Source organism: Apis mellifera, linkage group LG6, assembly GCF_003254395.2.
Source record: "Apis mellifera strain DH4 linkage group LG6, Amel_HAv3.1, whole genome shotgun sequence".
NCBI lineage: Eukaryota > Metazoa > Arthropoda > Insecta > Hymenoptera > Apidae > Apis > Apis mellifera.
The window spans coordinates 13,185,273-13,209,233 of NC_037643.1; the positions used below are offsets into that span (position 1 = coordinate 13,185,273).

At 22.7% G+C, this 23,961-nt stretch overlaps 5 protein-coding genes across 12 annotated transcripts in view; 2 read left to right on the forward strand and 3 right to left on the reverse strand.

The window, feature by feature from the left end:
• Window positions 1-5,753, reverse strand: part of LOC724517 (la-related protein 1B) — a 29,866-nt gene extending 24,113 nt beyond the window's left edge. For 5 of the 6 annotated variants that reach the window (XR_001703439.2, XR_001703441.2, XR_001703440.2 and 2 more), the window contains exon 1: window positions 3,894-4,725. Coding sequence is in view for 3 of the 6 variants with exons in the window: in XM_006562439.3 (XP_006562502.2) it covers window positions 3,894-4,725 (832 nt within the window). In the remaining 3 variants the exon portion in view is untranslated. Of the gene's footprint in view, window positions 1-3,893 lie in introns of all 6 variants that reach the window. The other variant, XM_001120391.5, reaches the window with a different exon arrangement.
• Window positions 5,754-6,083: 330 nt separating this feature from the next.
• LOC552008 (protein ABHD18) lies at window positions 6,084-9,754 on the reverse strand. 3 transcript variants are annotated; one of them, XM_006562442.3, is made up of 9 exons: window positions 9,242-9,753; window positions 8,757-8,841; window positions 8,459-8,641; window positions 8,233-8,345; window positions 7,999-8,137; window positions 7,686-7,883; window positions 7,273-7,540; window positions 6,573-6,858; window positions 6,084-6,435 (listed from the first exon to the last, which is right to left on the reverse strand). In XM_006562442.3, exons 1-9 carry the CDS (start codon window positions 9,331-9,333, stop codon window positions 6,375-6,377), a joined length of 1,425 nt encoding a protein of 474 aa, XP_006562505.1. In that variant the 5' UTR covers window positions 9,334-9,753; the 3' UTR covers window positions 6,084-6,374. The 3 variants fall into 3 exon arrangements, with proteins under 3 accessions (XP_006562505.1, XP_006562506.1, XP_016768227.1); XM_006562443.3 differs by having other exon boundaries at window positions 6,177-6,435; window positions 6,573-6,840; window positions 9,242-9,754; XM_016912738.2 differs by lacking the exon at window positions 7,273-7,540 and having other exon boundaries at window positions 6,177-6,435; window positions 6,573-6,840; window positions 7,694-7,883.
• Window positions 9,755-10,223: 469 nt separating this feature from the next.
• On the forward strand, window positions 10,224-11,764 carry LOC413173 (THO complex subunit 3). Its single transcript, XM_396624.7, has 2 exons — window positions 10,224-10,547; window positions 10,899-11,764. The coding sequence occupies exons 1-2, from the start codon at window positions 10,368-10,370 to the stop codon at window positions 11,679-11,681; spliced, it is 963 nt and encodes a 320-aa protein (XP_396624.2). The 5' UTR covers window positions 10,224-10,367; the 3' UTR covers window positions 11,682-11,764.
• A 229-nt stretch (window positions 11,765-11,993) lies between these two features.
• Window positions 11,994-13,231, forward strand: LOC100576400 (cilia- and flagella-associated protein 97). The gene is made up of 2 exons (XM_003250063.4): window positions 11,994-12,937; window positions 13,039-13,231. The coding sequence occupies exons 1-2, from the start codon at window positions 12,239-12,241 to the stop codon at window positions 13,120-13,122; spliced, it is 783 nt and encodes a 260-aa protein (XP_003250111.1). The 5' UTR covers window positions 11,994-12,238; the 3' UTR covers window positions 13,123-13,231.
• A 274-nt stretch (window positions 13,232-13,505) lies between these two features.
• On the reverse strand, window positions 13,506-23,784 carry LOC100578433 (transmembrane protein 131). Its single transcript, XM_003250054.3, has 23 exons — window positions 23,558-23,784; window positions 22,807-22,871; window positions 22,480-22,508; window positions 21,932-22,015; window positions 21,735-21,858; window positions 21,238-21,351; window positions 21,039-21,161; window positions 20,779-20,942; window positions 20,452-20,638; window positions 20,236-20,344; window positions 19,903-20,162; window positions 19,235-19,651; window positions 18,957-19,145; window positions 18,635-18,863; window positions 18,101-18,482; window positions 17,801-18,016; window positions 17,531-17,670; window positions 16,128-17,371; window positions 15,707-16,034; window positions 15,171-15,598; window positions 14,888-15,095; window positions 14,446-14,627; window positions 13,506-14,299 (listed from the first exon to the last, which is right to left on the reverse strand). The coding sequence occupies exons 1-23, from the start codon at window positions 23,649-23,651 to the stop codon at window positions 14,210-14,212; spliced, it is 5,406 nt and encodes a 1,801-aa protein (XP_003250102.3). The 5' UTR covers window positions 23,652-23,784; the 3' UTR covers window positions 13,506-14,209.
• Between the last annotated feature and the right edge of the window lie 177 nt (window positions 23,785-23,961).

The window sequence follows — 23,961 nt, forward strand, 5'->3', positions numbered from 1 at the left end:
TTTCATCTTATAAGATACGTAAGAAAATCAATATTTTTTTACTGAAATACTGTAACTAAGCAGGAAAATTAATAGCAACTATTTGTTCCAACTTGTTACATCGATAACTACCTAAGACAATAATACGCATATACGTACGTTATATAGCTTCCGCTCAATTCAATACATAAATTTGTAGGAATTATATCGTATAAGGATAATATTTATAAAGATAAAGAAAAAATTCAATAAAGAAAATCTTTTTTGCTAGTTTTAATAACGAATCATTTAAAAATAATAAAAATATATCACATAAAGTTCAGTAGAAATTATAATATTTCTTTCAAATGAATTTTTAATTTTAGATGAAAGAGAAATATTAATTAACATTAAAAATAAATATTTAATAAAAAATTTCAAGATAAGTATTTCAAATTTATCATTTATTAACATTTTCATGTTATTCATATGCATTTTGTTATGTAACGAAAAAAAGGAAATGATCTTGACATTGCGTTACAATTTTACTATTCATATTCTTATTTGACATAATATACATATGGTTAGAATTCATTGGACTTTACGATTCTACTTTTATTTTAAAGGTAGAAGGTCTACAACTTGGAACAGGTTCCCTCTCACTACTCTCACTTTCTGCGACATAATTCAATGTAGATAGATAGAACATAAATGAACGACCATAATTTTTCCTTGTGGATATGAAATTATTACGTCATTTATAATTTTTTTGACATTATTTTGATCTGATAATAAATAAGTATATAAAAAGTAAATATTGGGATAAATAATAAAAAAGTATAAGATATAAAAATTCATAAAAAAATAGAATAAAATAATATATATTTGATCTAACAAGCATAATTACTTAAGGTGCAAAAGTCTAAATATCTATATATAAGTTATTATTAATTTTTATTAGAAATTATTTATCATTCTCCAAGAATAATTCTCAGAAATTTCTGAATAAATGTTTAAATTAGAACTAAAAATATAATATAATTACTCTGAGATTCTTATAATTGCATCATGTTATGTACATTTATTGGATAGAGTTTAAAAAAACAATATTATTACTAGACTTATTTTCATATTTGATATATAATCAAATCATATTTTTAAATTTATATTTTAATATAATCGGCTATTAATGTTATTTTAAAAATTGATATATCATTTTTCATCAAAATTTTAGTTATTATGCTAAGAAATTAAATCATATTATTATTTTGAAAATAAATCTATATGTAGCAATGTTAAATCAAATTGTATGAAGCAAAGAAAGGACTATTCAGAAAGGAGATCAAAAATTTATTATGCAAATAAAAAAAGATTAGATATAAATGACGTATGATTCGATTGCCAACACTGTTATTTTCTTGCCACGTATGCCGAGGATTAATCAACGATGCTCAGATAACATAAACGAATCGAACATTTAAAATTATCATTTTAATAATTAAATACTTTAATTAATATCGTGTTATCTATTCTTAATCTTTCACTGAGATTCAAGATTTTCTAACTGATGTAACAATTGATTAAATATTATAAAGCTGTTGAATTATGTAACAAAATTTGTTTACTTTTATTAACGAACATTTTTTTATGTAATCGATACGATAAATTAAATTGTGTCAGAATTTATTTTTTATATATATCTATTTTATCAAATAATATGAAATTAAAAGAATTTATAAAAAAATTATTTAATAAAATATAATCTTTTCAATATTATTTTAACGTATTAATTTTCTATTATAATAAAAAAATTCAAATAATAAATATCTAAAATTAGAAATTTAATATAATATTCTTTATAATATAATATAATATTCTTTATAAAATTTCTTTTTCATATATTTAAAATTTCACAGTATCTATGGATTATCATTTATATGTTTCTTTATTTAAATAAAGTTATATAATTTCTGAATAATTCCATTATTTAAAAAATTAATCATTAATTATTAATTAAAAAATTATTCATAATTTGTAAAAAGAAATGCTTCATGAATGCAACTTTTTTTAAAAATTTGTTGCATTTTCAATGTTTGTAAAAATTTGCATAAACATATTTATATATATTTAAAATTGAACATATTTCTTAACAATTTCTTCCTTAAACAAAAAATACAATACTCAATATGTAACATTTCGTTAAAATTTTAATTTATATTATTAATATTAATTAAACTAAAATTAAATTTGTAAATTATTTAATTTATACAAAATTTATATAATGATACGATTTAATTTATAAATTAATATAATCAAATAAATTATTAGAATTAAATTAATAATTTTTATAAAATATATTTAATAAAAAAATATTGATTGAAACTACATGATACGATGTTAAAAATTACATATAATATTAAAACAAAATTTTTTATATGCTATTCATTTATTAAATATCAAAGTAAATATGAATTCTTTAAATATAATATATAAAACTTTATATTTAAAAATTTTAAATAATAGTATTTCTATATTTTTAACTTTTAAAAATATTTTTTCATTGTTTTTCATACACGTGTGTAGTTTATCCATTGAAAACATAAAATATTTTCTTTATTACCGTTTGCTTCTTATCGTTTCGTTACAATGTCGCATTTCAATAATTATATAGTTTGTCAACATTTATTGATTGTATTCAGACAATAGAATTATCATTTAAATATATTTGTTATTATATGTTATTAAATAACATAATTATGTTTATTTAGATAAATATAGTTAATAAGCAAAGTAATAAGATTAATTAATATTATTACAAATATCTTATCAATACTTTTATACAAATTTTATTTTTCATTTCAAATTTTGATACGAAAACTTATGTATTCAACTTAGAAAATTCATCATAATATCTCAATAAATTATTAAAAAATTTTGATTTAATATAGATATATATTTTTCGACATCAAGTAATTTTTTTAAAAAATATATGTTTATTAAAATTTTTTAATTGTTTTACTATTTAGTATATATAATAATTTATTTTATTTTAAAATAGTATATAATATAATTACACACTATTAAAATTATATTTCTTAAAAATAAGATTTTTTAAAATTTAAATATTGAAACATTAAAAGATTATTATTAAACTTATTGAATTATATTGTTATAAATCAAATTATTATATAATTATAATTAAATAAATTAATTCCTCTTTTTTTTAACTAATTTAGTACTTAATTATTATCAATATTTTTGGAAAAGTACTTTCATATACTATATTATAACTAGATAAGAACGTCTTTCATCACATGTACAAAGTCCAAGGCCAATTTGATACAAATATTAAAATATTAGTTTTATAAAAATTTACAATATTTAAGCTAATTATTATTTTTATATACTAATATATATCTTAAAAATTTTTAATAATATATATATTTATATTTTTATAATTTGTATGTATTTATTAATATATTTTTTATAATAATTTATTAAAAATATATTATTCCAATAATATTCATGTATATGATAAATGTTTGTTTAATAAATTAATAATTAAATATAAATATACATTTAATTTTTATTAATATCTATTTTTTTATAAAATTGTAATACATATAAAATATATGAAAACTTTTATAAATTTTTATAAACTTTTAACTAATCATTTTTGAATTTAGAAAAAATAAAATATTTAAAAGTTATAATATATTCTTTGTGTCTTTAAAATTATATTATATTTATAGATTTAAAAAAAAAAAAAAAAAAAAATAGAATTGGAACATATAAAATTAGAATTAGAATTAATAGTATTGCAATCTATAAAAAACACAAAATTCTATTTCTTTTTTTAATTTAAATAAAAACTCATAAAATATAATATAATAATGCATAAAAATAAATGATTTGAAATGTATATTAACACTTACCAATAATACCTTGTTGTTGTTGAGGTTGAAGTACTCTTTTCTCTTTTTCAATCTGTTTTTCGATAGATGTTACATTTCCTGAAGATATGGCAGTAACAAGATTTGAAGATGTTGTTGGTGGTACAATTTTACTTTTGGTCCAAGGATTAACTGCAGGTAAAGGAGCTTCAACATATTTAATTGGAGGTTGAAATTCTGATTCTGTTTCTGCTTCTTCTTTATCTTTTTGAATATCCTTATTTCCCATATTATGATCTATACTTCCTTTATCTCCTCGATCTCGTTCTTTATATGATCTTTCATTACTTCCAATATGACCACGAAGAGGATATCTGTGATCACGATATCTCTGTCGTTCTCTAAATAAATCTCTCTGTTGTTCTCGTAATTTTTCTTTCCTTCTAGCACTTTTTGGTGCTACTGTTTGAAACTCTCCATCACTTCCAATATCACCATTTAATTGTTCATTTTCAAGAATAGGTTCTTGTCGTTGCTCAACTAAATTTTCTTTTTGTATAAATAATTGGCTTTGTTCTGCAGTTGGTGGTAATTCATTTCCATAACGCTTTTCAATTTTATTTTGTGAATTAACTCTTCTTCCAGTTCTTTGATAAGATTTTCCTTTAGCAGTTAGACTTTGAGAAGCAATACGATTAATAGATACTGATTGCTGTTGAACTACTTGATCACCAATATTCTCTTTATTATTACCCTTATTAACAGTTCGGATCTCATTGCTGCTTTTTGGATTTAAGATACTTGCATAAGAGACCCCGGGGCACTGTTCTCTTTCGGTACTTCCCTGAGTGCTGTTGGCTACCTTGGCCGCCATCTTGAATAGTACGCGCCGAAAGACAAAACACGAGGTAGTCCGACCACGAGAATTTGGCTCGAAAAAATTTTATAAGATGTTACTTCCTCTCAGGCAGTTGAGGAGTCCTGAGGAACATTGAACACTTTCGGATACATTAATTTACCCGAATATTCTCGTTATTTGATCGGAGATTCAAAATATTTCGTGTGTTGATTCGGCTTTAAAGCATCAATTTAAGCATGTCCTCCATGCCGTGAATTAGACGCATCTCTTCTTGAAATTCGTGCAATAATGCACGGACACGTTAAATTTAATAAAAATTATACACGAATATAAAAAGCCAGTCGTTAGTTATTTTGTTAATAAGAGAACGCCCACTCAATGTTCTCGTCACGAGGTATCGCTCTTTCCAGAAGGCGCGGTATGCACATGCGGTCGTTATCGAATATCTAACAGTTTTTTTTTTTATTTCACTTGTGTTAGATTTTTTTCATTATCCAGTGAAAAAAAAATTTTTTGACAAAAATCTTTATCACGATAATTGAATGTACGAAGAATTTCTAATACATTTACATGAGGAAATAAGTTGCGTGGTTAAGAACACGCTGACTCGGCGATTTCACAAAATGATCAAAAATGAGCCGGTATAAATTTTTTTTTGATCTATGATAAATAATTAAATAATGATTAAATCTACCTTTTTTATGGATGAAAAATGTCGAGAAAATATATCAGTATATGCAATACGTGCCAAGTAGAAAAAAGGAAGTTAGCAGACAACCAGGGTACACCTTGTTAGTACAAGTAATTTTTCTTCTTTACGTTCTTCTTTATATTTTGCAAATCTTTTTTGACTGGCTTGAATACAGGCTAAAAATTTTGTCACAATAGCAGCGAGTTCAGGAGCACCGTTTCAACGTCACGTTACCACAGATTACGTAAACACGGCATTTTCGGTGATCTTTTTCCACGGAAAAGCGGTCTACAAAACACATGTGGCCAACGCTTGCTCCTGGCCTTTACGCGAGCAGCTACAGTTTCCGGTTTAATTGATTCTATTATCAGTCCTGTAGATAGCGCCATTGTATTTCCTATTTCATAATACCCGCATAATTTAAGTTTACAGTTTTATATCTTTTGAGAATAATATTTAAAAATTTTATTTATTTTTGATTTATATATAATTAATTTATTGATAATTTTAAATAAACATTAATATACTATATCTTAATATTATAATTAATAGATATTATAAATCAATATATTATTCTTTATTCATTTTTATTAATCTATATTATACATCTAATATTATACATAAATGAATTTAAAAAGTAAAAAATAATAAATGAATAAACAATAATAAATCAGATCATTTATTTTTGTATACAAATATATTATAATTTATTCGTACTTCATAAAATATATTTTATTATAATAAACATTTCTTACAGTATGTATAGAGACTTAAATCTGTACACATGATCAACTCTTATTTATATCAATTTGTTTCAATTAAAAAATAATAAAAATTGTAAAATATCTAAAAAATGATTTAAATATATAATTTACCTTAATATAATGTCGCGAATGAACACGAAATTACACTTTAAAAATAACTTGTAGAATCTTTTTACACTAACTTTAGTTAATTTAGATAATATTATACATCAGCTAATATGTAAAGGATATTTCTTCAGTGATCGTTCAAATGCCTCTACTATAGTAGATCTGAAAATGAAAAATAAATGACTTAAAAATCAAAAGATAGATTTTTAATTTTTTTTAATTCAAATTTATTTAATATTATTATTATTAATATTATTAATATCATTAATATTATCAAATATTCCATATATGATATTTACCTAAATACTTTCTGATGGAGAAGATACGCGGATACATGTCCAGCATCTATATACCGAATTTCTGCTCCTGGCCAAATTTTATCCAAACTCATACAATCATCTCGTGGTACGTATGCATCATTTCTTGCGCAGACAGCAATAATCAATTCGGTATCAACAGGTACTTCAAAATTTTTTAAGTGCGTACATTCATCCATTATTCCACACATAAATTGTAATGCTTCTCGTTCACGCCATTTACAGTCCGAAAACAATGGATGTCTTGGAACTGGTAACAAACATATACCTATTGCCAAAGCAATATAATAATCATGCTTATATCAACCATGCTTTCTTAAAATTAACATTTAAACTAAGAAAAAAAAAAAAAAAATATATATATTTTTATAAACACTTATTTTAAAATATTTTAATAAACATTATATTTACTAATAATTTTAATATTAAATGTTTGTAAATTATTATGTTAAAAAAATGCAAATTTTAAAAATTCGAAATCATTAAATTATATAAGAAAAAAATTTGTTAATACAATACTAATATATTATTAAATTCCTGTAAAATCTAATAAGTTATCTTTTACATAAATAATTCAGCACATTTAAAAACATTTAAGACAGTTATATTATCAATTTTGTTAAAGAAAAAATAAATTTAGAATTCATTAATATACACATATACATGCCAAAAATATACATGCCTTTATGTGTACTTGAATCTTTTAATTTAAATTTGTTAGATAATATATTTAAAGGAAATATTCTTGCTGCTTTTTCTTCAGCAATTTCATTTTTTAAAGTATTGTCTTTATTTTGTTCATCATAATCTCTATTATTAATCACAGTTTCAGAGGCAGTTATAGTATTTACTTTTTTAGTAACATTTTCAGTCATTTTCTTTAATTCATTAACTCTTTTCATGCTTGAAGGATAATGCTGTGCAAAATGTTGTCCAGCTAAAAACGCATCCTAAAAATAAACAGCTTAAATATTTATATTAAAAATATATTTTGTAAAAATATATAAAAATGTATAAATATATTATTAAAAATATATTATTTTTTATAATTATATTTAAAAATCTTTTTTATGTTTTAAATAATCAGCCACTTACTTCTTTACCTATGATTTTTACCATTTTAGCGAGATCATTTTGATACAGTTCATTTGCAAAATATTGATTTTCTAAAAGTGTCCAGTTAATCGAAGCACTCATTACTCCTTGAGTAAATACTGGTGATGCTGTTGACCAAGAAAGACAAGGGATTAATGGTATTGGTTTTGGCCAATTAGTTGCTGCTAAAGAAGCCATCTAAATAAATCAATATTTATTATTGATAATTAGATAAATAATTAATATCATAAATAATTAAATTTATTTATGTTATTAAACTTTTAAAATTAAAAAGAAATATTAAAATACAAACATGTCCACCCATTGATAAGCCTGTGAGTCCTAAAGGTCCAAATCCCTGCTGTTCACACCAATTTAATAAAACAATTGATTCCATTATTAAACATCCTCCCATAACAAAGATATCACAGACATTATGTAAACAAGAGCGTCTATAAATTACAAATCAATATTAATATACATACATATTTCTTCTAAAATATAATATTTGTTTACTATTACAAACCTTCTGAACATAAGTTCTTACATTTGATTCTGTGGTTTTCTTGTACCATAAAATGGATTTTCTAATAATAGAGATGCAATTCCTGATTCTTTTAATAGAGGTTTGGCAATTAAATTTCTTCTCCGCCAAAAAAACTGAAATCAGGTAATAATCAAGTCAATTTCAATATATAAAAATTATTTATTTTATACATATATTATAAAAAAAAAATTAATATTTTAATTTAATTCAAGATTAATTTACTTACATGATCTCCAGTACCTGCAAGATGTAAACAAATAGGCTTTATTTTATGAGAGTACCATTTTCTTGGTAGGACTAATTGAAAATTTGCAGTTATTGTCTCATAAGGCATTATTTGAGGAAGATGTTTATTGAATGGACTTTCAAAACAACCTTCTATTATATGACAATCTGACCATTCTTCATCCTGTAATAAATATAAAAATAAATATAATATTAATATAATATAAATATAATAATAAATAATAAATATAATATTTTTTCTATTTTCAATAATCTCAATTTTAAAATATTTACATTACCTTAGTTATATTGATTGGATAATCACGAGGTATAAGTTTATAACATGTGTCTCTATTAGCAAGAAGTCTTCTAAATTCAAATATTCTGAAATATAAATTTAATGATTATTCTATATTAATATATATGTATAATATATATAATATATATAATATAATATATATTATTTTTTATAATTTATGTATATTTTATATTTTATATAATTTTTAATAATTTTTATAAAAAACATTTTTAATGCAATTTATTTATATAATATATTAATTTTAATCAATTAGTATTAAAATATTATTTATAAATATATTTTATAATTTTATATATAAATATTATATATATAAAATAATAACATTAATATAATATATCCATATATAGAATTTATATTTATATTTCAATCATAAGACTAAAATCGAATACTCTCGAACACAAATCAAATATTTAAATTTATATTAAATAAAATGAAAGTTATTACTTTCATCAAGAGTATTCTTACCTTTTCAAATTTTGAGGACTACCCCAGCCTTTCGTAAAAAATTTAGTGAGAAGAATACTTCTATAAACAGCATCCAAACGACTGCGTGGCATTATAAATCATAAATTTTTAAACGTTTTTAAACGTTGAATTTTAACTACTGGCAGTAGAAATTTATTTGAGATAAAAAAGCATTAATTTTGCTAAAATACTCGTTATTTCGGTTTGAAATAATCTGGATAATTCGTGTGATCATTATCACGTCCCAATTCTTAAAATACTATTAATGATGTCGACATTGTTCTTGAACTGGTCATAAACTTACCGCGGTAAACAGTTTATCAAATATACTAATCAGGCGATAGGAATAATCGGATCAGGTGATGTTTTACAAGTATATCACGTATGAACATTCGCATCTTCGTTGTAATACAAATACAATTGCAATTTTGATGAATAAATTCCTCACATATCGATCATTCTTAAGAGGACGTTACCGTCCCGTTTTTAAAGTATTTATGAAGTTAATTTTCATTTAAAATTCATTGATAATATAATTTGTTAGATTTTCTTGATTTATAATTAAAATTCTGAAATATGAAAATATTCGCGCCATCTGTTAGTAAGTCATTTTTATAAAATGTATAAATCTAGTAGATGTTATTTAACTAATATAAATATTTTAATTATCATATTCTTATTAATTTATAGTACAGATTCAAATTATAATATTAATAAAAAAAATTTATAATAAAAATTATTTTTTGAACAAAACTTATGAATGTTTTTTTATATTTAAATAATTTTAAATTATATATATTTTTTTAATGCTAATAATTCCTATTATTTTTTATTTATAATTTTATTCTATAAAACAGTAATAATTCAAAATTAATGAATTATCAATATTAAGATATTTATAAATTTCTAAACTATGTTATAAAAATACATCATTATTAAATCTATCTGATATTTTATCTATGGTTAAAATAAAACATGTAAATAATTATTGTAATATATTATATTTAATAATTATGTAAATATTTTTATGTCATTTGTTTTTCATTTAAGTTATAGATAATTTGTCGCAAAAAAAAAGTAATTAAAAAATTGTATATAATTTAACTGATAATTAGTAAAAACAACAATGTCTACTTCTCGTGTTGATGAATTGATAAATTATTTTAAATCACATAATAAAATTAGAGAACAACAAAGTCATTCTGCGAAAGTACATAGTGTAGGATGGAGTTGTGATGGAAAACTTTTGGCTTCAGGATCTTTTGATAAATCTGTTTGCATCTTTTCTCTTTGTCCAGATCGTTTAGTAAGTAAACATAACCTCTTTTCTATTATTTAGTATGATTTCAATTTTTCGAAATTTAATTTTGATAAATATTTATTTATTATTTTATATATAATATATATAATATTATACATATATATTAAATATCATAATTTTTATCATAATTTAATCATAATAAAATCGTAATTAAGTCTTTTAGAATATTTGAGATTATTAAATATATTTTAAATTACTTATAATTATTTTTATATAAGAAATATCTTATTTTTTAATTGCATTACATATTGATTTTTTATACATTATTTTTTATATATTACATATTATTTATTTATTAAAACTATGATTTTAATCTTTAATAAAACTTTATTATAGAAACAAGAAACAACTTTCAGAGGACATGGTGGTAGTGTAGATCAACTATGCTGGCATGCTTTTTATCCAGAGTTATTGTCTACTGCAAGTGGAGATAAAACAGTTCGTATATGGGATACAAGAACTCAAAAATGCACAGCAAATATCAGTACAAGAGGTGAAAATATCAATATATCGTGGTCACCTGATGGTAATACAATAGCTGTAGGAAACAAAGAAGATTTGGTGACTTTTATTGATGCACGAGTAATGAAAATTCGTGCAGAAGAACAATTCAATTTTGAAGTGAATGAAATTTCATGGAATAAAGATTCTGATACATTTTATTTAACTAATGGTCAAGGCTGTGTACATATTTTAAGTTATCCAGATTTAGAATTATTACATGTAATTAAAGCACATCCAGGAACATGTATTTGTATAGAATTTGATCCTACTGGAAGATATTTTGCAACTGGTTCAGCAGATGCATTAGTTTCTTTATGGGATGCAGATGAATTGTGTTGTTTAAGAACATTTTCAAGATTAGAATGGCCAGTGAGAACTATATCATTTTCTTATAATGGACAATTATTAGCTGCAGCATCTGAAGATCTTGTAATAGATATAGGTGAAGTTGAAACTGGAGAAAAGATTACAGATATACCAGTAGAAGCAGCAACTTTTACAGTTGCATGGCATCCAAAACAATATTTGTTAGCATATGCATGTGATGATAAAGATACTTATGATCGAAAACGTGATGCTGGTAGTCTAAAAGTATTTGGATTTGCTAATGATTAAAATATTTTTAGACTTTTATATCAAAATATATTATTACAAAAAACAAAAAAAATTCATTTGTACCTGTATTCTCTTTTAAATACATTAAAATATTATAATAATTATATATTTTGTAAAACAATATATAAAAATAAGTAAAATTTTTTAATGAAAAAATTAAGGAAATCTTATATATAGCATTTAAATAAAAATTATAAAATAAATGTTGAAATTATTGAATTATTGAATTATATGATTCTGTATTTAATATTAATTAAACATTTTGATTGAAGTTGATTATTTACAATAATAAAAGAAATGTAGATGTAAAATTATAATAAAAAAAAAGATATCTTATTCGCATCTTAATTTATAAATATACATATTATAGTAATATGTAGCATGGCCTATATTTGATAACATTTAACTAGAGAAGATTATTTTGTTTTGTTATTTGGTTACCATGGTTATTGAAACATATTACACTTATTTCTTAACCTGAAAATATTCTCGGATTAATTTTGTACTATTAATAATTTCATCTTTTTTTACAAAATATTTTATTGACATTTATTCTCATGTCATGTTTAAAAGATACTCAGCCTGATTGTAGGTGTCAATATACATTAACATTGACAGATGAAATAGTTCATGAACAGTTTTCTGAAATGAAAGACAGTTTCAATCATGTGCCCAGTATACATGAGGTGGATGAAGAAGAAACGGATGAAGAAAATGCTTGTGATTTAGAATTAAAAACTCCAAAAGATATTGAACTAGCTGCAGATCAATTAAAAGATACTGCAGATACTATAGATGAAGATTCTATTTATAGTAATGATTCATTTTGTTCTGATGAATCTTGTGATGAATCTGAAGAAACTAATGGTACATTAAGATCACTTAATGACTCTCATTTTTCTCCTCATCCTCAAATCAGTACGCGCAAATTTAGTCACGAGGAAATTAAAAACGAACAGGAAAAATCTGAAAATATAACGCAAAACAATGAAATTATAAATTCTATTGGTAGAAGTTCAATATCTGAAGATAATTCCATAGGAATCAAACAAGTAAAAAATAAAAGAAAAAATATGAGTTTTACAGATGAAGAAATACGAAAAATCGAATGGGAGAATCAAATTTTATTAAGAAAGATAATGGCACAACAGAAACCAAAAGAAAAAGTATTTTATGAAAATATCCCACCATCACGAATAAGTAGCTCTGCAATAAATAGAAAGAAATTACAAAAGAAAATAGAAAATGAAAATATAGTATGTATAATTATTTAAATTGAAATAAAGCATAAATTTTTATAAATAATTTGACTACAGGCTTATTATAAATGAATGACATTCAATATTTACATTTACAGTTATTGCTCCAAAGGATACAACAAACTAAATCACGAGTTATGAATAATATGACAAAACCTGGTTGTAGACAAACGATCTTATAATCTGTAACACATAATTATAATTTTATGCATTTTATATTGATAGAAAGTTTATAATAAATTATGTTATATATTAAATATCTGTAATGCAAATATTATAATTGTGATTTTTTTAACACATAATATAAAATTGCAAGTAGTCATTGTTTGTTATTGTAAAAAAAATGTATAAAATTTTAGAAATGTATATTACACTATTTTTGTAATAAAACTAATTTTATTAAATTATTGTTTTATTCAAACATAACATTTTCTATTATCATTAAAGTTTTAGTAGAATTAATAACTAAATTTTTAAATTACTATTAAAAATTATTAAATATTATAAGTCACTTTTTTAGAACATTATTTATGAATATAAGATTCAAATTATTAAAACACAGCAATTACCAGTCTTGAAGAGTAGGTACACATTTTTATTTTGTTTTGTATACATCACAACTTTGTAAAATGTTTTGAAAACTTACCAAAGAAATTTCTACAAGTCAAGACTATAAAAATCACAGTTCTCACTCGTTCCAAATAACTTAATTATTACCTCTTTTTATGTAACATCAAGACCAACATTCTTTGAGTATTGTGATTATTTTTCATTTATATTATGTAGAAAATATAAAAAAAAAACAAATAATCAAAAGACAAAATTCATAAACTAGAAACATTTTTGCTTTTAAAAATTCATTTTTTTGATTATTCTATGCTTCATTTATTACTTCCAATTCAGACTTTAGTTGGTCATTCTAACTAGGAATCATAAGAAAAACTTGTGATTTCAAATCAATAATGATTCAACGTACCATGCTAAAATACCAATAACATAAGTCAATAAATGATAACATAAAAATTTAACGAGTACAAAACAATTTTTTTGTCCAAACTTATTCATATTATTATGCGAGGTACTATTCAACAACATATCACAAATACGCAAAAACATGAATAATAACAAAAACCAGCTGGTAGTTTAAGCGTTATCGATCACAAAAGGTGTTGCTAATAAATACATTATTACTTTCGATATTAGAAAAAAATTGCTTTAACCAGGTCTAGATATCACAAGATACAATATCGAAAATTTTTGGAAACGAGATTAGTCTTCGTGTTTTTTTTTCCAAGATTCTGAAGATGATGGCGTCCATATTGTACTGAGTGAACGAAATGGATCGAAACCTGATCTTTCCTAAAATAATAAATAAGATATAAAATAATTATAAAATATAAATTTCATAATAAATATATATAATAAAAAATGTAAAAAGTAAAATAAAATTATTTTAAAATATAATGAAAGCAAGATAAATATATAAAAAATTATTATTTTTTTACTTGTGTATCCGTTTCTGTTTGTAATGAAGATAATTGTGAAACTACAGGTGGGGTAGCTGCACCCCATGGACCAGCAGCCCACACACCCCCTGTATTTATTCCCCAAACACCGCTTCTTTCTTCTCCTACTGCTGCTCTAGTATATAAGGGTTCCCAATTTGTTTCAACTGTTACCCAATTATCTATAAATATAAATTTATAATAATTAATTTTAAATTAGAAAAATAAAAAAATTAGAAAAATATCATATTATTATGATTAAATATTTTATAAAAAAATATTTTATATAAATATAATATAAGATTTTAAATATTTTATAAAATAAATAATATTTTATAAAAAAAATGTATTTGATATAATACATAGGTTTATAAATTAATTACAATATTTTATTTAAATTAATTCGAATTCTTACTTAGATTATCATGTATATATTTTTCACCTTTTAATGTATCTGTTAGCATTGGAGGTTTTTCTGAAGATTTTGGCGATTCCAATTGAAATCCATTTGTACTATCAGACAATAATTTAAGCATAGGATTATTGTCTTCCCATAACTGACATCGTGTATCTTCTTCCGGACTTTCTAATTCCATTAATGGTTCATCAGTTTCTGGAAGATCATCATATGGAACCAATTCTCGTTCAAACTGAAAAAGGGAAGTTCAAATTATAACTTAATATCAATATTATATAACAATGAATTCAATTATCTTTTAACTTGCCGGTGGTTCCGTAAAGGCATTTATGAAATAACTATTTGAATGTTGCGAACTATTTTGTATCTTCAATGAATCATGACTAAGTGACTTTTCTTTTTCAACAGATTGAATACAAAGAGATGGAGATTTTGATATCATTCTGTATTCTTTCGTTCTTGATATTAATTCTTGATTCGATTGCTGTTTTGTATAATCTAAATCTTTGGTATCATTATTGAAGACCATTGGTATATTATGCGTGGTTTGAGTTTTATGTAACTTATTTAAATTCGAAAACGGTGAAATATTTTCTTGATTTCGTGCTACGACATCGCTAAATCTAGCTCGATTTTCACCCCAACATGATGGTGGTGGTGGTAATGGAGTAGAAATTGCTCCTAGCGTACGCATTGAATCTTCTTTTTGGTTAACATTTCCATTTAATGTTGTTGCTATAATAAAATAAAATAAAATAAAATAATTAAAATTTCATTAAAAGTTGTATGAATTTCTTTGTTAATTTATTGATATTTTATGTTTATATAAGAGATTTTATATACTTTTTATATGTCCCTTATCAATGCTCCGACGTTTTTGAGATGTTTTATCTTTTCTAGGAGGATTTTTATTTTGCCGAGGTAATTTGAAAGATGATTCAACCGTACGTGTTGCATGAATATGATGTTTCATAGTAGATCTTGTATTTGTTTTCCATCTATTTGGATTATTATGTCTTTCTTTATCATATTCATCATCATCACAATCACCTTCATAATTATCTCTATAATCTACACATGGCACAGAAGTAATTGATTGGGGCTTAGTCTTTTTAGTTATATTACTTTTTCTTTGTAATTTATCAGATTTTCCACAAGATTGATCAAAATTCTGTAATAAATAATATTTTTTATTATAAAAATATTTCGTAATTCATAAAACAAATATATATTAATTTACATATAATTTAAATAATATTCTTACCTTACATAAAGGAGAATCATCTTGAACAGAACTTTCTGTTGTTGTAGATGATGTTTCTTCTTCAGAAAGATGAATATTCCTTTGATTACTATTTGACTCGAATTTTTTGAAGGATACATGATTATTGCTATTTCCAACGGTAGTTTGTTTTTTTTTATTATCTAATTTATTATTTCGAGTATTATTAAGAAGTCCTGTAGTATCAACTTGAACTTCATGATCGACTAGTTTAGTTTCTGTTTTAATATTTATTGTTTGATTAGACTTTCCTTTTCTATTTGTTACAGGACTTGTTTTTGTAAATGTATTTATAGTATATTTTTTTTCTTGAGTTCCTTGAATATCTGAAAACACATTTTCTGCGACACAATTATCTGTTTGAACCTCTTGTACATTATTTTGCTTTTTATTATTTCTTTTCTTGGCACCAAATGTAATATTGCTTATAACGTTACTATTATCTAATGTTGATTCTTCGCATCGTTTAAAGGACAATATATCTTTCGTCTCGGTATCCAACTTAAATCTGCGTTCCTCATCTGCAGACCAATCAGGAATTTTTAATCCTTTTTGTATGTTATCTTTATCCTTATATTTTTTTACATTCATCAATGCCCAATCTGGGTATTCCTCTCTTTTCATTATTTTTTGTTTTTCTTCGTTTATTAATTTCTCTTTTAAAGAAATCGAATCTTGCGTTGAATGTAAAGGCATGTGTGATAATAGTCTTAAATCTAGTGGTGGTTGAACTGAACTTTCTCTTGAAAAGCTAGCTAAAGCTCCTCGTAATATTCGATCCGCCTCAAGAAACGAAATTGCAAGAACACATATTAATAATATTGATGAAAGACTTATAGCTGCCCATTGTACTGCATATTCCCATGAGGGTCTCGCAAGTACAGCTGTGCAAACTTCCAAAGAATGTGGAGGAAGTGTAGCAAGTAAATTAAGTATTACTATACCATCTTCGATATCACTATCAGAGCCTAAACTTGTAGATATCAAAAGTTTTCTTTCGATACGTGACAAAGTGAAATCTGGCGTAAATGCTATTTCCACTTTTTTCGTGGCATTTGGATTCAATTTAAATGGCATGCAATTCAATACCTTGAAACCATATCCTTCGCAACGTAAGCCGTTAATATAAAAATCGTAAACTTCTATAGGAAGTTCTCCTGTATTTCTTGCCATAAAAGATCTCTTAACTGTCAGATTTGGAGCCGAATTTCGTTTAAATCGTTCTCCTATTATTTAGAAAAAAATTCATCATTAAATAATTTTTTCCAAACATTATTTTATTTGATATATTTGGATTGATAATTTATTAAATAAATAATTTTTGATAATGCTCCCATTTTCCATTCTGCTTAATCGATAGAATGAGGGCGAAGAAACGTACATACGTTCACAATCTTTAAGATGTTTATCCGCAAGTTCGAATAATAAAGGTGTAGTAGAACCTGGTTTTCGATTTCCAAATCTAAATTGTGCATTTGCTCCTTGTCCCATAACACGTAATACTTCCAAGATAGTCATATTATTTCTACAATTATTGGAAATAAATAATTTATTATTCATTTTTTCAATTTTATGAATTCAATACAAAATTATTGAAATAATTATTTATATATAAATATTATTTTATTATTTATTTATATATAAATAAAATTTACCTAATATATAAAAGTGCAGATGATAAAGATGCTGAGAAAGGTGTATATGATATTTGAATAGTTCTTGATTCAGAAGGTTTTAAATATAAAGGAATTGATTGTGATGCTATTGTAATATCCCATTCTCTTTCAAATCTTTCTTTATCTGCTATACTTTCTTCTAGTTTGAATTCTTCTGCAATTGTAGATCCACATTCTACACAAGTGAATTTAAACCTATATATAAAAGCATATTAATATAAATATGATATATAAGCGATATATCTTATATATTTTTTTTTTTATTCAAAAAATACATACTTAGCAGGTAATGAATGATAAAGTCTCGTTCCTTGAGGATAATTCCAATCCATAACTAATTGTATTATTAAAGGATTGATGCTTGGATTATATATTTTAATTGTATTATGAGATGTATTTCCAATTTGTGTCAAAGGAAATACTAAAGCAACTTTATTTTTACTATTACCAAAACCAGTCAATAAACTGGGCCAATGTGGTTTTATATTCAAATAAAATTTGTGCCCACGAACTTCTGTTGTATCTAAGCGCATCGTAACATTATCCCAAGAACGACCGCCTGTAGAATTAAGAAAACGTGTGTATCTAGTATTTAATAAATTTAAGTCAGAATCTCTTGTATGTGAAGGAAGGGCCAAAGTATTCAACCACTGTTTACCAGCTGCAATAGAATACAAGATATTTTTTAAATAATATATTTAAATTTAAACAAAAAAAAATTATATTTAAAATAACATTAAATTAGCATTAAATTAAAACAATATAAAAAAAAAACTAATAATATAAAAGCATATAAAAGAATAATTAATATACCATTACTATCCAATGACAAGCCTAAATAACAATAATGTTTGCATGTCACTGATGGTTCAATTCTTACTGAACCAATATAATTTTCACCTTTTGTTATAACAGGCATTGATGCTTCCTCTAAAGGTATATATTTTATTCTATTATCTTTATTCATAGGTGTGATTTGAGTTACTTGCATGGGTTTTACAAATGTTGAATATACCTTAACTTGCTGTACACAAATTGACCCCTACAAAGTTATTATAATAAAAAAAATTAAAAAAAGAAATATTTATAAAAGATCTTCTTGTAATCATATTTATGAAATTTTATAATTATTTACAGGAAAACAATCCGTAAAAATAAGTTTTTTTAGAGAAATTCTTCCATGTGCAACACGCATGTAAACTGGTAAAATAAATCTTTCATAAGTCGTCCTAACGAATACATCACCCACAATTGTATCTTCCTCGACTATCGGAGTTTTTACTTTAATTTTAAAAATTGCTAAATGACCAGGTTTTATGTATTGCTAAAATTAAATAATTAAATATTTTATTAATCTTATAATTTATAATTATTAGATTATTATAAGTATTTTTCGTAATTATTGTTATTTACATTGCCTGTATGACTGCATACACTTATATTACGAAGTTCTTTATCTAATAAATCAGCTGGACCTCTTTGACAACCCATAAGTTCTAATACTGCACCAGGCATGTTAACTCCCCATCCATGTAAATCTATGTTAATTGGATTTTGATTTTCCAAAGCAAAAATAGCTTCATTTTCAGTTCCGCTTCCCACAGTACCAAAATTCATTGTACCTTCATCATTTTCTCGTTCTTCAGGAACAATTTTTCTTACTTTTCCATCATAACTTAATAATGGAACTTCAGTCACAGAAACATTTGAATGAATTAAAATTGATGATTCCATTTTCACATTATCAGTTTTCCTATCTTTTGCAAGTTGTAATGAAAATATATTCACTTTTTGTTCTGGTTTTATTACTCTTGGAATAAAATTTTTTATCTATAAAATTAGAAATTTATATTTAATTTCAAAATTAATTTATTATTTAATTAGTCATAATAATTAATTATATATTAATAATATTACTAATAATATTACTTATATATTAATTAATTATAATAATAATTATTTATAATGAAGTTTAAATAAACTTCATTATAATTAAAACTATATTATTAAAATTTTAATTTTCAGTAAAATTTCTTCTTGAAATTCTATATTATTATTTAAACTTTAAAAAATCTACTTACTGTAAAAAGTGTTTTTACATGTGATGACATTGTAACATTTGTAATAGCTAATGGTAATTTAAATTTATTAACAACGCTAAAATTTCGTGTTTGATTAGATTGGAGAGAACAATAATGCGTAATTGATGCGTTTACTTCTAATCCACCCTGTAAAACTTGTGCTATCCATGGGATTGTTAATTTTTGACTAGAACCACCCGAACCTATAGCTTTTATCACTAATTTTCCTTTAAAATGTTGTAATTCTAAACCAGTCTTCCCTAAAATCAAATATATATATATATATATAATATAATGTAAATATATCTTATTATATAATTTAAAATTACATACAATCATAAATTAATGCTCCTATAGCAATTGGTATATCGGTATCTCCTGGAATTACCGCTTGCTCGAAATGAAGTTTTAATGCTTTAGAAACTGGTGTACTAATAATATTCTGTAAAATATACAAAAAATTACCATAATTTAAATTAAAAAAAATTTATTGTACATATACATCATAAAATAAATAATTTTTTAATTAAATATTTAAGAATTATTTACCATAACTTTTATTGGCTTTTTTGCTGAATTTTTCAAAGCAATAGGATATTGAATAGGAGGTTGTAATGAACCTCCCATACCTAAATTAATTACTCCAGAACTACCACCCCAATGAAGACCAGCACCACTTTTCACTTCAACTTCAACTGTTACAACAAGTACTTCTGATGTATTATTTATTTTAAGTCTATAATTAAGGAAAATATTAATAATTAAAAATTATATATTTAAATATATTAATAATTAATTAATTATAATATTAGTAATTATTAGAATAAATTAAAATGAGCTTATTTCTATATATTTTATATACATAAGCATACAAACCTAATATATGCAGTATGGTTCTTTTCTGTGTAAGCATTAAAATGTAGTCTTATGATAGGTTTTGTTTGATATGGTGGGATTTCCCATAATTCACGTGATCCTTCTGCTTCTCCTGATGGTAATTCTAATTGAAATTCTCCACCACTACTATATACCTCTAATACCTTTTTAATTAAATATAAAATATAGACAATTGAAGAGTACAAAATAAATAAATTTGAAATTTTTTAATGTAAAAAATATAAATATTAAATACCTACTTGTAAAGCTTCTGCATGTGGATTGTGCATATATATAAGTGGAGTAAATGTTGCATTTAAAGGTAATTTAACACCTACTACAGGTCTGAGTCGATATGGACTACTGACACTTATTCCTTTTACCTGAAAAAGAATTCTTAATAAAAAAAAATATACTTAGAATTTGCAATATATATAATATATTATATAAGTTGGTTACTTGATATTTCACAGTTCCATCTGCTGTATGTATAAAAAGATGTGTATCAATATCACCTTCTTCACGACCAAGAAAGACAACATCAAATGTTGTGTTTCTCAATGGTGGAATTACCTATATGAATTAAATTATAATAATGCATAAAATTGATTAATTTTTATTTCTATTTGCATAATTTTATAATTTTATTTACTTTAATTAATATTTTAATTGTAAAAATAAATAAATAAATAAAATATAATAATATAATTACTTAATTGATTTCTTTAAATAATCTCTTCAAATATTTTCGTATTTTTTTAAATTTAAATGAAAAATTATACAATAAGAATTAACAAATAAATATTCAAAATTTTAAATTAAATAAAACATTTAATTATACTTCATATAACTATACATTACTACATATAAAATATTTACATTCATATATATTGTTTATATTAAAACAAAAATTATTTAATAATACTACATAAAAATTTGTATCATAAGAAACTTACTTTATTTCGAAAAAATGATGAATGGAAATGACGTGTATTTCCAGATATTGATAAAAGATGGATTGTTTTGTTATGATCTCTATTAAATAAGATCACAGTTTCTTGATGGGGTATACCAAGTTGTCTAAAAAAGAAAAAATCTATATTGTATATATATTCATTTATATTAATATTATACAAAATCAAGACTTATGTACCTTTCTTTAAAGTCCAAAATATGTGGTTCAAAGTAAACATAAGATAATGAATCTTGTGTTTTATCTTCTTCTGATGTTGTATCCCTTAAAAAAACAAATTTAAAATTTTAGTATATTGAATAATAATTTTTGCAAATATATTTATAATAATTAAAATTAAAAATAGAAAAGATATAAAAAAAAATATAATAAATATAATAAATAATATAATAATGTAAAAAATATAATAAAATATAAAATCTAAAAGCAATCATTTAAATATATTATTTTAATTAAATAAATAATATAATTGGTAAAATTATAATATAATATATGTAATAGTCTACATTTTGAATTATGTTTATGTATTTTTTGTGATATAATATTAAGAAGAATTTAAAAATTTTTAATTATTTTTTATATTATTTTAATATTATTTTTTATTGTTTCTTATATTATTTTATATATGCTATAGTAAAATCAAAAAATAAAAAAAAATAAAAACTCATAATAAAAACTTCTCTTATTTTTACTTAATATTATTTTAAAGAGTATTTTATTGTACTTACCCAGCTCCCTGTACTGTATTAGTAAAATCCTATAAAAGAAAAATTTAATATTATATTTATAAAATTAAATTATACATTAAAAAATATTTTATTAAATAATATATATTAATATATGTTATGTTAATTATTATATTTATTAGAATATTTAGAAAGAAATAATATTTATAATAAATTTTTGATATTTTCTATATTTTTTTATCTATTTAAAAATTTCATCATAGAATAAAATAGAATAATTTTGTTTATAAATACCTATTTAATTTAAGAATTTTTATTTGTTTATTAAATTTTTATAATATAATATTTGATTTTTCTAATTCAACTAACCTTATGCATAGATATTGGTATGTTGTCCAAAAGATATTGAACATCATTGTCATCCTGTACGAAGGCTATAAAAAATATTAAATAAATTTATTAATATCATAATTAATATAATTTTCACATATGATATATTTTACAAAAAATATATAAATAATCTATATTATAAATTTCATAATATTATTTCAAAAACTTATAATATATTTTGATACAATAATAATCATTATTTAATTATTATTAATTAATAGGAAATATTGAACATGTATTATATTTCTATATGGTTGAATTTTTTTGCATATATATAACATAAAATTTTTACAAATATTTTCTTATTTATGTTTTAATTCACAATATTATATCAATATTTTATTTATTAAAATATAATATCATAAATATTATACATTTCTGTCATTATAACTAATATATCTATAATATGAAGATAATTACAAAATTGCAGAAAAAATTATTTTATAAATATTAAAATTAATTTATATTTTAAAAACGCAAAAAAAAAAAACTATTAATTAATATAACGTATAGTATTTTTATAAACAAGTAAGTATAAATCTTTAAATTTTCTTTAAAGAATAAGAATTTGATGACTTTTGAAAAATATAAAACATAATATTAATATAAAATTATATTTTAAGTAAAAAATTTTTAATAATTCATTGAATAACAACACAGAAACATCATTTAAGATATATATTATTGTGATAGAAAGAAGATAATTAAAATAGTATAAATATATACTTACCATTATTGTGCCCATGTAAGGACGGTCGAATTTGTGACGTCAACTCGAAAAACGTTAACAAGACGATACAATAAAGTACTTTTAACTCAGTCATAATAATAGTTTCACTGTGTTGTTTGCTGTTTTGTCTTTAGCAGAAATGAAAATCCGCTTTCGGCCATACTTCTGTCAGTATCGAATTCTGAAGTATCGATTGTACTTCCGTCCAATTTGAAACCTTTCTACAGGTAAATTTCGTGTGACTAATTCTGACAAAGATAGATTATATATACTATCTTTTATTGTTATGTCAATGTATAATTAATATTTAATTTCTAATTTTTATATCAATTTCATTAATTAATTTACTTTTTCATAAATGATTTAATTTTTCCCGAATTGATCAAGCAATTGTATCTTTATTT